The sequence below is a fragment of the Rhea pennata genome, chromosome 17 (assembly GCF_028389875.1).
Source record: "Rhea pennata isolate bPtePen1 chromosome 17, bPtePen1.pri, whole genome shotgun sequence".
NCBI classification, from domain to species: domain Eukaryota; kingdom Metazoa; phylum Chordata; class Aves; order Rheiformes; family Rheidae; genus Rhea; species Rhea pennata.
In genome coordinates, this window is record NC_084679.1 from 2,693,582 (window position 1) to 2,710,058 (window position 16,477).

General features: G+C 39.7%; 1 protein-coding gene across 9 annotated transcripts in view; it reads left to right on the forward strand.

Moving 5' to 3' along the window:
• The first annotated feature begins 785 nt into the window (after nt 1-785).
• The window catches only part of ATXN2 (ataxin 2), a 55,120-nt gene continuing 39,428 nt past the window's right edge, over nt 786-16,477 (forward strand). For 6 of the 9 annotated variants that reach the window (XM_062589927.1, XM_062589928.1, XM_062589930.1 and 3 more), the window contains exons 1-5: nt 965-1,050; nt 8,513-8,549; nt 10,198-10,257; nt 10,956-11,027; nt 11,257-11,407. In XM_062589927.1, the coding sequence (XP_062445911.1) occupies nt 1,043-1,050; nt 8,513-8,549; nt 10,198-10,257; nt 10,956-11,027; nt 11,257-11,407 (328 nt within the window). In that variant the 5' untranslated portion in view covers nt 965-1,042. Of the gene's footprint in view, nt 1,051-8,512; nt 8,550-10,197; nt 10,258-10,955; nt 11,028-11,256; nt 11,408-16,477 lie in introns of all 9 variants that reach the window. The other 3 variants (XM_062589933.1, XM_062589934.1, XM_062589926.1) reach the window with 2 other exon arrangements.

A 16,477-nucleotide genomic window follows, 5' to 3' on the forward strand; every position in this document is an offset into this window, starting at 1 on the left:
CCTCCCAAAAAAAATAATAATAATACCGGAGGGGTTGCCAGTGAACAACCTGACAATCCCCCCGGCTCCATTTCTGTCGTGTTTCACTCGGCGACTGCGTGCAATGGCTGCGGGACGCAACTGTTCACCGGTGAGGGAATTTAATGTCTCTGTGCTCAAAGGTAAGGGAAAAAAAAAAATCGGTTTACAACTTCGGGGGCCAGCGCAGGGCACTGAGGTAACTCCCGGCCGCGCTCGGCCGCTGGCGCAGCTCGGCCATCTTCCCGGGGCCGGCCCCTCTCCGCCCCCCGGTCCGCGTCCCCGTCCCGCCCGGCGACACCCGCCGCCTCTCGCAGGGAGCCGCTAGTGGCGGGCAGGGCCCGGGGGCGCCGAGCCGGTTCCCTCAGCGCTTCCCGCCGCTGCGCTGCGCTGAGGGGAGCGGGGCGGGGCGGGCGCGCGCGGCGCTGAGGGGAGGGGAGGGGGGGGGGGGGGCTGCGGCGCGCGGAGGGCCGCACGTGTCCCGGCCGCGCTCCCCCTCCCTCCCCGCCCCTTCACCCGGCCGCATCACCGCCGCGGCCCCTTCCGACTTCCCGTAAAGAGTCCGCGCCCGCCGCCGCTCCGCTCGCCGCCCGCCGCCCGCCGCCGCGCGGGAAGGCAGAGGGCGGGTGGCCGAGAGGCGGCGGCGGCGCCGCCGCGCGCCCCGCCGCCTCCTCGCCGCCCCGTTCCTCCCCGCCCCCAACCTCCTCTCCCCGCGCCCGGCCTCCCTCCCTCCCTCCCTCCCCCGGATCCCTCCGCGCCGCGCTCCGCTCCCTCCGCCCCGCTCACACTGTTTGGGAGCAACCGGCCGAGACAGCGGCTGCCCCCGGCCCCAGCGAGCGCAGCGAGGCCCCGCGCGGACCCGGCCCCTCGCCCCGGCCCCTCTTCCCCCCCCTCCCCACCCCGCGCTATGTCCCTCAAGCAGCAGGCGGCGGCGGCGGCGGCGCAGGCCGCCGGCAACAACCGCAAGCCCCCCGGCGGCGGCGGCGGCGGCCTCCCGTCAGCCGCGGGCGGCGGGAGGCAGAACATGGGCAGGTGGGTGCGCGGCCGCGGGCCCGTCCCCGCCGCGGCGGCCGAGGGCACGGCGAGGCCGCCGCCATCCCACCCCCCCCCCCCCCCCCCCCCCCGCGCGCCCCTGCACCGGCCTCCATGGGCGGCGGCGGCCGGGAGGGGGGAGCGGGGCCTGCTGCATGGCGGGGCGGGGGGTGGGGAGGACGCGGCCCGGCGCGGCGCGGTGCGGCGGGGGGCTCCGCCCGGGGGGCCGGCATGGCGGCGGGCGGGGCGCCGGTTCCGCAGTGCCGCCGGGGCGAGGCCGGGCCGCCGCCGCTCGCCAAGGCCGCGGCTGCGGTGCCCTTCAGGGGGACGGCGGGCAGGGCGGGCCGCGCCGCGCCGCCGCGCGGGGACCATTTTCTCGCCAAGCAGCGGCGCGTAGCGGCGGGCCGAGACCCCCCCCCCCCCCCCGCCCTCCGCGGGGCCTGCGGCGGGGGGCGGCCGCGGGCGCACGTGCTCGGGGCGAAGCCTCCCGGGCTGCGGGCGGGAAGGTGGCCGGGGGCCGGGGGGGGGGGAAGGTCGCCCCTCCCGCATGGTATTAGCCTCTGGGGCGGCGGCGGGGGGCGGGGGGGATCCGCAATTTAAAAGTGTGCGAACATCTGCCTTTCGCAGAGCACCTTCTGCTGACGGGGTTATTATTTATTTCATTTTTTTAAAAAAAAATCTCAATAAAACGCAGAGCCCAGGCAGAGTGGTCAGAGCGCTGCTTAGCATTATGGATGGATCCGATTTAACTGATAAATGTTGGAAGTGTCATCCAAACATGAATTCATTCCCCCCCCCCCCCCCAAAATTAAGGGGGGGTCAGGAATCAGGGTTTCCTTGTGGGCTCGGATTCCCCTTCTCTTATCTCCCTCTCCCCATGCACACTCCTGAGGCCCTGCTACCTTCTGCTGCCTCTGGAAGATTGATACTGCTTGTGCTCCTTATCTAAGAGCATTGGTTATAGAAATTCACATATATTTGAAGGAGGAAAGAGAGGAGGGAAAAAACCAGATTATTCATATTCTGAGATTTTTTTAACGCTGTAGGGTCATGACAGAAAAGCAGAGCAGGATGGTAACAGTGTTGAAGGTCATAGTCTCTCAGAGCAGTTTCATGTTAAGTTGTAGTTCTCAGTTTTTTATTTTCTTGGTTTTTTTCCTCCTTTAATTTGGCCTTTATGCTCTTTACTCAGTTTTGTGCATTGGCACTAAAACAGAATTTACTGTGGTCCTATTGCTGGACATCGCTGAAAATAGGGTTTTACTTTGTTATCAGTGGAACTGGAAGTGGAAATGCTTTAGTAGGGCTGAAAAAGAACAAAATAAACGTGAAAACTGATACTTTTAGCGATTCATTGAAACAATTTAACATTTTTTTTTATACATGGGCGTATAGATTGAAAATTTCTTGTTTACTGTTCTTTGCTAAACAGTTATCCTTGCCAACACAGAGTGGCACTGTAGAGGTTAACATGAAGGACAACAAAACCTATAGATTTTTTTTTTGAAATTTCAGTTTAGCTGTGAACACTTGTCTTTATAGGTTAAGGAATGCAAGCATCGGTTTCTTTGTCAAGTTAAAATTAAAACTGTTAGGCAACCAATGGAGGAGAAATCTTTCTATTTTTTATTGGCAGATTCTGCTTCCAAACTTTTTAGGAACTGACATGTTCTGTCAAAGGTGGTTGCACCTTATTTTTTGTTAGTCAGTTCTTCAAGTAATTTCTGTATGAATGGTCTGTAAAATCAGTCTTAGAGCTGATAGAGGTATATGAAACTTCTTCAGAAAACTCTTCTAAAGAGTCTTTTTTTTGAGTACAAATTTAAAGATGATTCATATTGCAAAATTTTTCATACATGGCTCTGGTGAAAAGCTAAATGAAAAATCAAATTGATTTTAGGTGGTCTGCATCTTGGTTTCATTTTTAAGTGTATTTTGTTTAATAGCAACTTAAGCATCTCCAGTTTACACCAAGCTTTTTTTTTTCCAGTAGTTTTGCAGTTCATTACTTTGCAGCACTAGCATTTTTTTCTTATTTTCTTGAAATGCAAAACAAATTTTCTTTTTTTTGGCTAAGTTTTTTTCTTAAAAGTTTAAATTTGGGTAGAAATTTCATTAGCAGTAAATTGTCCAAGAATTAATTTTATGATGTGTGCTTATTACTGTAAGATTTATTTGGGCTAAGTGCCTGATCCTTCTACATCTGATGGTGAATTGGAAGGTCAGCTTTGCTTATTCATTATGCTGGTTTCCGTCATCTTGTCATGATTAATATATGTTTTTCTTATTAGAAAAGTAAAATTTTGTGTGAGTGAATAGGAAATTCCAGTGTTTATTATTTCATTGTCTTATCCTCCCTTTTGTATTAGAGAAAAAATCAGAAATGAAAATATCTTTAAAAGATTTTTTTTTTTTTTTTTTTAGAAGGAAGATTAATAACTTTTGTAAACAGGTGTTCAATGAAATACTATGTTTACTTAGTAGTAACTGCATGTGGAATATGGCAGATGGGAAATCAGGTTGTAGGGGTGATTCCAATAGCATGTTAAACTGTAATTGGCGCAAATGCAAATTTCATATATGAACCTGCTCCACTGTGCTAGTCAAAACATTATCTGCTTTTAGTGTTTAGTTAAGTTCTATCCCAATACAAACATAGGAGGGTTCTATGATTGAAAGGTGCATCTTTCTTTATTATCAATATTTTCCCATTGGTATTTTATCTGAAGGCAAAACATCTCAGGCCAAAGTTTTGGATGGTTACATGTGCAGTTACAATTGTGGCAAAAAGCCTTTTCCCCTTGCTTTTGTAACTTTCTTGCCTAATTGGACCGGAGAGTCCTTTAAGAATATTGTAAATTCTATTATAAATTGCTTTACCCATTAAGATGTTAAAACTGAAATTATTCTATGTGGTGTAGATGCTTATTGCCTACTCTTTTCTTTGTCCTTGACAACCTTTTTTATAAGACTAACTAAAAGGCTTAAGTAAAGGGCAGAAGAGAGGTGTCCATTCTGTTCAGACAGTAATAATTCTGAATATCGAGTATCAAGACTCACTGAAATAGTGAAAATGACTGTTCTGGAGATTTGGTCACCTGTCATTCAAAATTAATTTCTCGTTCATTCTAACATCTTTGCATCTATTGTTTTTTTTAGAAATTACTGCAGTGACAGACCGTAGAATAGCCCCTTGGATAGCAGTTCCTGAAAATGGAAATTATTCCCTTGATGTGTCTGTCTTGTATTAGATACATACCTCTGACTTGCATAGGATGTTCATCTGAAAAAGAACCTCATTGGCAGCTTCCGTATTTACAAAACTATCATCTGCCTTTAAAGTTTCTGAGCAGAATTAATTTTAGGTTCTTGTTAAGGTGTGTTACTGAATTCAGTGAACTACTACTGTCTTACTATTTCAGAGTCCTAAAGAAAGGTGACTTTTTTAATTTTTCAGTTTAGCTTGTTAACATCTTGAAATCACAAAGTTCTTTGTATAGCAGACCCTAAATTTTTTCTGGCTTATGTAACCTCCTTGGAGGTCCAAGTTTATACCAGTTCAGTGTTATAGCCAGTTGTTAAATAATCCTGAATAGCTTTGATGCAGTTGTGTTAAACTGTTGAGCACAATTGATGGATAACCTGCAGGTGTCTGTCTTAAGAGCAATTAATGCTTTTCTTTTCTTTTTTTTTTTCCACTTTGTGTGATATTACTTGCCTGCTTTTGTCTAAGTTTTTAATTAACAACTGATTTGTGGCAATACGTATGAAGTTTCAACAATGACAAATTCTTTCACAGGCTACAGAGTGCACGCTGGGTCAGGTTTGATTCAGGTATACTTACCTGGTTAGGGAAGCTGTCAATTCTTGTCTTGTAAGATGACATTACTAATGTCAGTATAGGGAAAAACTACTGAAAACTGTTCTGCAGTAGTTCTTATATGATCTAGTCACAGCTTCAGTCCATTTGATTTTATATAGACAAATTCTGCTCTTAAATGAGGTATGAATTTTGTCTCCACTTACGGTATTTATCCTCTGAAGGAAAGCACTTTATCAGTTCTTGTGTTTACTTGCAGTGAAAATTCTCTAGTCTCTTGTAAATTGTTTTCAAAGCTGTAGTAATGCCAGTCAGTATTCCAGAAACATCTATTCACTCTGTTAAAACTCTCTCTGTTGTTGCATGTCCGCTGTATGCTGCTGGTCATCTCCATTAATTGCAGCATGGATGCATCTATTTCTTGTTTCTTGGTCTCAAAGTGAAGATGCTTTAGGAGAGAAAACCTGAGACCTTTTGCATCATGGAAAGACTTGTGTTCCTTACTTTAGTTTTCATTTAACAAGAAAAATGTGAATACATGACCTTGTTTTGCTTATACAAACACTCTACTCGGCTTGTAAACATTAGAATGGGAGGTGAGGGATGTTGAGAAGTAGGATAGTAAAAGTTCATAAAAATAGAAAAAATCTGCAAGTTGCTATTGGAGAAAAATGTTTATTGTGCAGCATATGGGAGTAAGCACTTCTGTAGATGTTCACTCTTAATGTAGAAGTACTACCCTGCAATGAGTTGGCTGCTAAGATTAATTGCTTGATCAAACAGTATTGTCTGTTGCAGCATTTGTCTGACTGACTTCCCTACCCTGAAGCACTGGAACGGGTTTCCAAGTTTGATTTGCCAAGTTACTGTACCTTCTTTCAGCTCTACCTTGAACCACACTTCTGCAATACAAAATGTGCATTTTTATTTAACATACTTATGTAATCAAAATCTGAATGTATGTAGTAGTGGCAAGTTGCTCTCTGACCCTTCTCATTTTGCTCCTCTTCTCCCCCACCCTTAATTTTAAGTGTTACTCTCCTGTTTTAAAGTGTGGTAAACTTTTTCTGGTGAAGACTGTCTACCTTCTACTTCTGTAAAGGTTCTAGTTTATTTTTAATGTGATGTATCATCCAAGAAATGTCAAAAGATACTTGAGTCTTCACCTGTTGGAATAAAAACCTCAGGTTGATGGCCTTAGGTTTAGCAGAAAAAATGTGGTTTTGGTTATATTGCAGTGTTAGCAGAATTTGTTAAAATCTTGGTGAATATTTTCCTTTCAGAGTTTGTATTTAATAGTTACAGCTAGGAAACAAGAGGTCAAGTCTGTAAAGAGATCTAGTAGATCAGTGCAGGTTATAGAATTTTGGTAATTATCTTAACTCTTGGAGTGATTGGTAACTTGTGATCTCTTGCCAATGTGGATGCGCAGAACCTTTGCTTAGAGTGCTTCTTAAAGAAGTGTGGGTAGAAACAGTAACTTTGGAAATGTGGTAAGGAGATGAAAAATCTAGAACACTACAGATCGAATGCTTTAAAGGAATACTCCACACTTTTTGACCAATGTAGCAACCCAATTATTTAAGTTCTAAGAATACTTGCCACTAAAAATGGGAGTGCTTTCCATTTAGAAGACACTAAACTCTCACTTGTGGCTGACCAGAATCTGGAGTATCTTACTAAAATGTCTGAGACCAACAGAGGGAAGCTGGGGTGACTTTGTCAGAGTTTCTTGAAAGACAGTTCTTGAAAGGCTGCTTGTTGAAGCCTTTGGTTATGATAAAAGCAAAATATCAGAACTGGACTGTAGCTTCTTTCTGAAAGTCATTTAGCTAGAGGTGAGATCCCCAAATAAAGAAGTTAGTTTATTTGAATATTACACTGAAAACAGTGTTGCAGGTTCATATCACAGGTAGCCATTTGTCAAATGACAGACTTAAATGGTGAGATTGCTTTTCACCAGAGCAAGCTTAATGTTACAGTGCTGCTTTACGCAATGTTAAAGCTGATAGGGAATTGAATAAAGACCATTTGTGTTAGGTGTTTATATGTGTGGGGGTTTTTGTATTTTTTTAGTTAGGTTAGTACTTTGCAAGTATTCTGAAAATGTCAGCCTGACACCTGAGGTCTACGTTTTTTTTAACCAATCAGCAGGTATCATTGCTATGCATGATGTTGTATATGAAGACTAAGTTCTGTTTCAGAAGCCTATTTCCTTAAACTAGATAGGTGATAATTCAGGGATTTTTGTTTTTCCTTTTTAAGGACTTTTATGGTTCACTGATGAATTTGCTAGCTTATTTCTGCAAAATATATTTGAGGAATATTCATGTTCCTTTGATTTCTTGACTAACTCTTGAGCTCTATTGGATGTTGTTTTGAAAGCAAGATAGTATTCAAACACTGCATAGTGTTTTCAAAAGCAATTGAATGCAGCTGACTTTCAGCTTAGATTTAGATTCCAATGTTGTCTTGATATTTTGAAACATAAATGTGATTGATTGTCATTAAGTATGTGCATCTGTGAGATAGGTCTATTTCAAAAACTGTTTTTGTAAAATTGAAGACTTCATTTTGCCTTACTTACAGTGTGCACTCTTAAGGTCATTCTTATAATATAAATCTGACTCAAATCTGACCATACCTGTATAATGTGATACCCTTTCAAGTATCACATTCTTTAGGAAAGCTGGTTATATGAATGTACTTATATCATGGTGAAAAAAATCTGGTGCAATTTTTTCACAGTTCATGTAACTTCTAATATCATGTGTCTTATTATTAATTTGAGTATCAAAATTAGGACTCCTCTGTGCAAGGAAGTAACTTTGAAATAAGGTACACCTGTGAACTGGGGGACTTGTTCCTGCAGCTTACAAGCCCACAACAGTTACAGTGTTGGAACTCAAATCATTGCATTGCATTGCAGGCTGTTTCATCTCAGTTTGCAGTGTGTTAGGAGCATGCATGTTAAAAGCCTTTGTGTGGCCTAAATGCTAAACATTGATTGATTTACATTAAAAATAATTACTGTTTTTGAGGGGTGGACAGACTTGAGTAGATTAACTTGTTCAGTTCTGACTGCGGTGGTACTCAAGCTCTATAGGTACCCCGTACAGAATCAGGGCTCTGTAGCTTGCAGCATGGGTCGTAGTCGTGTGATGACAATTACAATAATATGTAATCACAAAGACAATGACAATGTACTAATCCTCTAGTCTTAAATTAAAGTGGTTCTGTGCTAGAGATTGAGCCTGAAAGTGCAAATGAAGTGGTTTTGTTTTTACATGCCAGAAAGTTTGGGATCTTGTTTTAGTTACAGGATTCTGCTTAAGAGGTAATATTTTTTTTTCAGATCATCATAATGACATGGCTTTAGGATTTTTTTTTCATTTTGTCCTTTGATTTATTTTAGGTAACCCTTTTACCTGTTAAGAGCACTATTTGCTTATAAACAAGTATTTTGGAAGATAAATGCTAAGGGGGATTGTTACTACATCAATTTTTACTCTACAGTAGTGCTGTTTTTCCACTAGCAATACTGAATTAAGATGGGGTTTTGAACTCTTGTTTGTTAAAGAATTGGTTAATTTCAGCAGTTCTATTTTTTTAATTGCATCTGATGCATATATTTAATTTCAGAGGTCGCAGCAGTGGCAAAGGACCACCTCAGCCTACAGTAAGTATGTCTTTTCTCGTTGTACCACTTTAAGGTATAAGAAAACTACTTGCCTACAGTGAACTTAAGCATCAGTGTAAGAACAACAGATAGAGGAGTATTCTGTCAAGTTTTTCCTTTGAATACCTTGATGAATATCTGAATACGTCTTCAGAAAAGCATGTCTCTGATAGTCTTATTTTGCATTCATTTAATTTAGTCTTCTATTGGGAGTGAATGGAGAAAGGACACAAACATTTGACCTATGGAAACATAAATCTCTTTTGTTCTGAAGTTATAGCTGTAGATATGTGGATAGAATTTAATTTAGAAACAAATAGGAACAAATTCAAAAGCATTGCCTTAACTGAAGACTACAGCATTGGCCTCTTCATTAAGCAGATGACAAATGAACAAGACAGCATTTAGTTGAACAAAAGTAACAATTTTGTTTAACTTTACTATGAAATAGCTAACTCAGTGTTATCAATAGTCTGATTGGTATGGTTTTAGTTATTGTCAGGGCTATATAGTGTTCAAATATAGATGTGGGATAACTTGTAGAACAAAGTTTTATCAAAACCTTGGCTCTTGATTTAAGGAATCTATCTTTGAACTGCAGTAACCAAGCCTTTGCCAATTTGTTTGTGCTGTAGTTTTTGAGGATGGCTTATTTTGGGGAACAGGGCAGGAGGAGGAAGATCTAAAAGGATTGTAGTTTACTTGCATAGATGTTTGTTAAGTCTCTTCATTAAAGCTAAAAAAGTTTTGAGGTGAGAGAGGTGAAAAAGAAAGGTCAGATGCAAATACTAAATATGTTGAATATCTTTAAACATATCTTTTTAGAACAGTGGTTGATGTCACAGAATGTGTGGTTAACCTGCAGGCATAAGTGGATTAAAAAGCTTACAGAATTCAGAAGAGAAGTTGTCAGTTAAAAAGATCAAAATATAATGGGATGCTTGCATGTTTTAGCATTTGTTGGTTTGCAACTATGAAGTTGATGGAGAAAGATATGAGAAAGTGCAACAAAATGAGATCCTTACCACCTAATGTACGCTTATGAAAAATTAGCAGTTACCTAGCAATCTGGTCAACGTTTGGTCAGCTTTTGTAGCATAGAATCCCAGATTCTAGTACTGCTGTGAATTTAGTTTTGACTAATTTTATGGTATGCACTTTGGCACTTCATGATTTGGTGCCTGTAGCTTCTGTTAATGAGTGTAATCAGGTCTGTTAGCTAGTCCATGAAATAATGTAATTCAACATGCCATTAAAGCACTTTCTATTTCTGCAACTGTTGAAGTACCTTATCCGTTGATGATTCTTAAACAAGACAGAGATGATAGCAGGGCTTTTTCAGTTATGAGTCTCTGTATGTGAGCTTCATCTAACCAGCAAGGGCATTTCCTCTCTGAGTGACATTTGGGACACACAAGGTTTATGTTGTTTAGGAGGGAGTTCAGTTTAAGTGATCGGCAAAAGGGGGTAAGGGTACTAATGTGACTTAAATTCAGTGTGTGCTATCTGAGAAATGTCTTGGACTAGTGCGTTTCTAGGAACTAGTATGTACAGAAAAACATTTTCATTGTTTTTGAAGCACTGGCTTTTTGAGTTGTTACAGTGGAATATATCTATGTTTCCTGACAGAATAATTTTTATTTTTCAGATTTCTTTTGATGGCATCTATGCAAACATGAGAATGGTTCACATACTTACATCAGTTGTTGTAAGTCTTCATGTTTGGCAGGAGGGCAAACAGTTTTTATAGTGACATAAAATTGTAAAATGTTACAGTAATTATAATGGAGCAAATATTAAATGGTAGACATCGTCTGCCAAGACTGAACTTTAAATAATCTCAATAATAGCTGTTCTGTACTTCGGCTTACAGTGCTACAAACTGTATGTGAATAGGTATGGCAGATTACTTACATGCTCTGGCCATATTTTGGGGCTTTTTTTGTCTTTAGAGAAATTATGAATACGTAAAGTGGGTCTGTATGCAAGGTATACTAGGCCTCCTTCCCTAAATTTTAAGGGAAGTACTGACATGCTGAAAATGAGTAACCCAGACTGTCCTGCATACTTGCGCTAGAATCCAGGGTAAGCCTTCATCCTTATTTGCACCTACACACATGCACAGATTATGTTCTTGCAAAAACTTGTCTGGGCCCATAACTGGTCAAGAGAAAACTGTTTCTATGATTATCTTTAAATCCCTTCAGAACAAATTTTGGTACACACAGCTGTGTGCATCTGCAGAGCACAGTGGCATATTTATAAATGCACAAACGTTGAATGAGTAGATTTAACTAAAAATTAAGCTATGTTTTTATACACTTGCATAAAGATACATGTTTGAGGAAAAACAATCAAATTTCATTTGTCAGACTGATAGAAAACTGTATTTTTCTGGCATTCTAGGGATCCAAATGTGAAGTACAGGTGAAAAATGGAGGTATATATGAAGGAGTTTTTAAAACCTACAGTCCTAAGGTAATTTTCTTTTTCTTCTTGACTCTTCCCTACTTTAAAAGATCAAATATTGTTTATTCAGTGGTAGGATTATATTTCAATATTTATTATGAATTATTTTGACTATTCTTATCTAGGTTTATGCAAGCAGATTTATTTTAACTGTTATATCTGATGTCTGTGAGTATATGAAGTTATCAAGTAGCTTACTGTATATTAAATTAGTGCATTCTTTTTGTATCTTCAATAGTGTGATTTAGTGCTTGATGCTGCACATCGGAAAACTGCAGAATCCAGTCTGGGGCCAAAACGTGAAGATATACTAGAGAGTATCTTGTTCAAGTCTTCAGATTTTGTTATGGTGCATTTTAAGGATATGGATACCAATTATGCAAGAAGAGGTATACTTTCTTTTTAAATATCCTTGAAGTTAGCTTAAAATCGTAAGTCAAGATTTTCAAACTAGATGATTTGGGATCCAGAAACCATATTTAGACTCTTAATTCTTAAAAACATTCTGAACATCCAGATATCCCATTGAAGACAATGGACAGGATAGAAGCTGAGCATTTTCTGAAATCAGCAGTTTATCTTAAGATTTTAAAATATATTGCAGAGCCTTTCTGAGGGTACTGAGTAGCCATTTTTGGTATCTGGAAAGCAGATTCTTGTTATTATCACTAAAACATTTTACAGATTTTGTGGGAGCCATTTTTTGTGAATTTCTCTCTAAATTAACTGGTTAAATGTTATATAAGAAGCCAAGAATACACAAACTCTATAAAAACGCTGTTCTTCAGAGTTAGTTTATATAAATACTTTTCAATTAAGTAACTTTTATCTCTGCACACACATTTGTATAAATATAGTTCTAAAAATACTACTGCAAACAAAGTTAAAAATTCTTTAGAAGAATCCAATATTCATTTTATTATTATTATTATTTTCATTTTTTCTGGTCTCCTTCTTATAGATACGTAGCTTAGGTTCTCCTAAATACAGAAGAATCTAGTGAGGTGTTATGCAAATAGTCTTAAAATCTCAAGACATGACTTGATCTGAAACTGTCAGAATTAAATGATTTACAGGCAATCAGACAGTCTTTGTACTTTTTCTTTTAATGCTTGACCTCCAAGACCCTGATAATTTTTTTCTGGAGACTAAGAAAGTTATAATCAGACAGCTCTAGTTCCTTTGCAGATTTTTTTTTTTTTTTTTTTTTTTTTTTTGGATGGCAAACCTCAGAGGTTTCTTTGTTTATGTTCCTGATTTGCTGGACATATATGTATATCTTCAGGTTACCCACTGCAAGGCTCCACAAGTATCACTGAGAGCAAAATGCTTAACTGTAAAATACATGCTTTATTCCCATGCATCAGTGACTTAGAGGAGATGTATAGGGATTCGTGGACATTTAAGGAGATCTTGTTGTTTTCACCTTCTGTTTGTACATGTATATGCTTTTGTTTGATTTAAAAATGAAGAATGAGAGGCTTGTTGTTTCAAGGTATTTGCTTTTCCCAGAAGATGATGCATAATATCAGAGCAAGAGTAGCACTGCAATAGAGATAAGTGCCAGTTCCAGGCTCTGGACCATACTTTGATTTTAAATTACCTTAACGCTCCTTTATAATGGATCTGCTAAAAATATCACCTCAATGCAAATGCAGATTGGACTGTCCATTACCCAGTCTTTATAGAATTTAGAGTTTTACAGAGCTTTAGTAAATGAAGGGAATGAAGAACATATTACTATTTCTAGGAATAATACTCAATGAAACTTTTCTAGAAGATGACTGCTTCAGTTTGAACAGTCACTCACTTTGCTTTATTAGGTGGAAATTCTTTGAATCTAAAGCTCCCAAGTACCTGGAAAGGAAAGTTGAAATAAAGCTGTAGGGACTTGGAGCAAGATTAACTGGAAGGACTGAAAACTTGGTAATTCATATTGGATAAATTAAGGGTTCAGAAGAATGGAAGTATATGAACACACATTTAGAAACTGCAGGCCTTTTTTTTTTCTTTACAAATAAACCCAAACCTTCATGGTATGTAGTCAGATAAGCCTGTGTAAAAAGCTAAAAAAGTACAGCTTTTCATGGTGAAAACTGAAACAGCCTGAACTTCCAGGTGAGGGCTAATTAGGTTCCACAGATTTCCAAAAAACATGTCCAGAGGCAAATGTTTTAAAATTGCCTAGCCCTTAATATCTTTTAGTTGTTTCACTGATAATTAAGTAGACAAAGGCAGTTCACTCTTACTTCACTAAAAATGAAGTCAAACAAAAGGCACTCCTAGGACCTTTTGCCAAAGGAGAGGCTTACTAGATTAGAGTGTATTGGTGGGGTTGTTTCCCCCCCCCCCCCCCCCCCCCCCGACTACTGGACTTGTGAGGAGGCCTTAAAGTAAACTTACTTTATGCAAGAGATACTGCTTCAGAAATGTTTGTGTATCCTGGTTCAGTAAGAGTATCTTTTCAAGTATTGTGGATTTTTATTTTGGCACTTGCTGCTCTGCTGAAGCAGAGTGTGGACAAATGGAGCTCCCGACTCTCTGGATTTTGATCTTCTGAGTTATCCTCAGGCTTGAATAGCAGAAATGTTAGCTGTCACTGTTTCTCACGCTGCCTTTCTGTCAGAAAGACAGAAATGGAAAAGAAAGGTGACTGAAAGAGGGCTAGAAAAGAACAGTGGTTTGGAAGGGAGGGGAGTAAGGGAATGGGATGGATTGTCCTTTTGTCAGGAGTGGAAAGTAGAGTTGTCTCCAAAAGAAATAAGCTGTTAAGCACCTTTCATTACCATAGTACTTGTGCAGCTTTGGAGCAGTGAGCAGATAATTCATCCTACAGTTGCATCAGTAGTGCTGATGTAGGGAAGGTGATGGCAGCATAAGCTCAGGGTGGGTGAAGCCACCTTATTTGGAAGCAGCAGTCTTAGATTTGCTTATGCCAAGCATAACGTCACATCTTTAGATGCATCAGAGGAGAGTGTGTGGTGCCTACACAGATTGCAGAAATTTGAAGGGATGGGGGAAAAAAAACTGTGCAGACAGGGACTTGTTAACTGTTTATTTTCTAAAAATAAATCTCTCTCTACTTCCTGGGCCCTTATTTCTAATTCTGTCAGTTTGCATAGACCTGCCTCCTGCTTTTTTAGTCTTTTGAAGCCTTAAAAAAAGGGGGGGGGGGAGGGGAGTATCTTCCTTTGTGGAATTAGGACTTTCTACAGTAGTAGCAAGCTAATGAATAAAATGTGCATTGGAAAACTCAGGTGAAATTGCATAATATCCTTTTTCCCTGCAAGGATATTCTGTCTGTATTTAATGAGGGATAGACACTGTCTTCTGACTGTGCCAATGGAAATCAGGAGCTAAAAATCTATTCTAATGTGCAAGTTCAAATCCTCAGCATTAAATTATCATGTAATGTCTTTCTGCTTAAATGCAATGCTTGAACGTAGTATTTGCTAGAGTGTTTGGGTTGTATAATTGAAACAGGAGACTATTTCTCTACAGAAAAAGCTTTTAGCAATGTTTCTTATAGCCCTAAACACTGGTTTTGAATCAGTCAACAGTGCTAGTTTGCATGTGATTCAAATTTGGATAAGGCTTCAGAAATGTCTCCTTGGCTTCTCTTTAAAGACAAGACAATTTGAGATCATTACTGTTAAAGTAATAGGCTTCTATAATGTTTTTATTGGTTTTTGGCACAGTTACTACGCTCTGAGAAAAATATTACAAATCCGGTAAAAAAAAAAAGGCAAAATTGGCTATTTAAGTTTTTTTTGAGTTAGCAGTGAAAGTGACATCCTTCCAGAGAAACTGTTGCAAGGGGAATAGCAGTAGACATAATTATGAACAAAGGAAGGAAATGTAGCTCTGCGAAGCTGGTGGTAACTGGTTTTAATGTTTGGAAGCAGTAGTAAGTAGTTACAAGTAAGCATTTAGTGTTGAAACATTTAAGCTGAAACTTCAGTTTACTTCAAACTATGCTAAACTTTATTTGCTGTTTGCAGCGCAGTGTTTGAATGTCTTTGGAACATAAAGCATATTGATTTAATAGAATTTGAACCTTGGAGTTAAAGTTACATGCGTATTTCTGCTATTGACCATTAGTAGCTTAAAACATATTGGAGAGAACAAGCATGTTAAACACTGAAGTTAATCAAACATGGACTCTTAATTGCTCCAGTCTGGTAATACTTTTTAATGGTTTAATAACATATATTTGAAGAATTTGCCCAAGCTGAATTTTTCTCAGAACATGTATATTTAATTTGCTGTTGCTTAATGTGAACATTGGCTGCATAAGAAGAAGCGTCATTGGAATTTTTTTATTTTCCTGTTAGTCAGCTTTGAAACAAGAAATGAGGTTTTGCGTATCGAAGTCCTTTGCTAAGGAAATTTCGTATTAAGCAGATACAAGGCAATGGTGGGTAGTTAGGTATTACAACTCAAGCTTTTTGTATGGCCAGTTTTTGTTTGATCTTTGACTTGTTTTTTACCATGTACAAAAAGAATTGATTAAAAATATGCCCATGTTGAAGTGCCATGTGAATCGTTTGTTCAACAGTTTTAGAGATATGAGACATCAGATAAGGTGGAGGCTGAGTCTGTCCAGTCAATATCTTGTGTGTTACTAGTCTGACAGTAGGCATTTGTAGCAGCAGTTTTTGTTCTAGCTTCTGTTTTAATAATAATCTTAAGAGCAATATTTTTGTTTTGGAAACGGTTATTGGTAGAGTTTGTTATTTGTATGTGTTCTTAGTTTTGTTGCTGTTCACTAATTTTGATAATGTCTTGTTTGACTTGCTGTGTTTTTAATCTTGGTGTCCCATGTGCCTTTCTGGCTGGGTTTTTTTTTCAGGAAAATAATGATTTGTGACTTGAGGTATCCTTCTGCTGCATTTGAACTTTGCCTGGATACCCATGAGACTGTTTTGTGTGACTAGAAGTTTGTGTTTGTAGCATGATTTTTTCCTAACTGTGGGATTTTTTTGAGTTGTAAAGGTCACAATCTCAGTTGTAACTTGTGTGCTAAAGTGAGAGACAAATGAAGAATAGTGAGGCTTCCTGTGCCCCGTGATGTGCTGGATTCTACTGGGAAACTTGGGACTGACTGACTGTAGCAATCATCCTTGAATCCGCAGCATTTTTTTTTTAGATGATGGAGTTCTTATTTTGACTCAGGTCCTTTTTTTTGGTTTTTGTCCAAGTCCCTCTGTATCATCACACTTTTTAGCAGTGCTCAGCTGAATGTTTTGTATGTGGCTTTTTAAAACAGGAAAATTTGTGGATTGAGTGTATGTGTCTAACAAGATAGTATTTTATTCACAGTATCCAAAATGGCACCATTTTTATGGAGTTTTTGTCTTGAAGTCATCTCTTAGAAATTAAGGAAGCACCCCTGTGACTTAAAAATTATCATTGTCAGCTACTGTCACCATTCTTCTTATTATTTCTGATTTATCTAA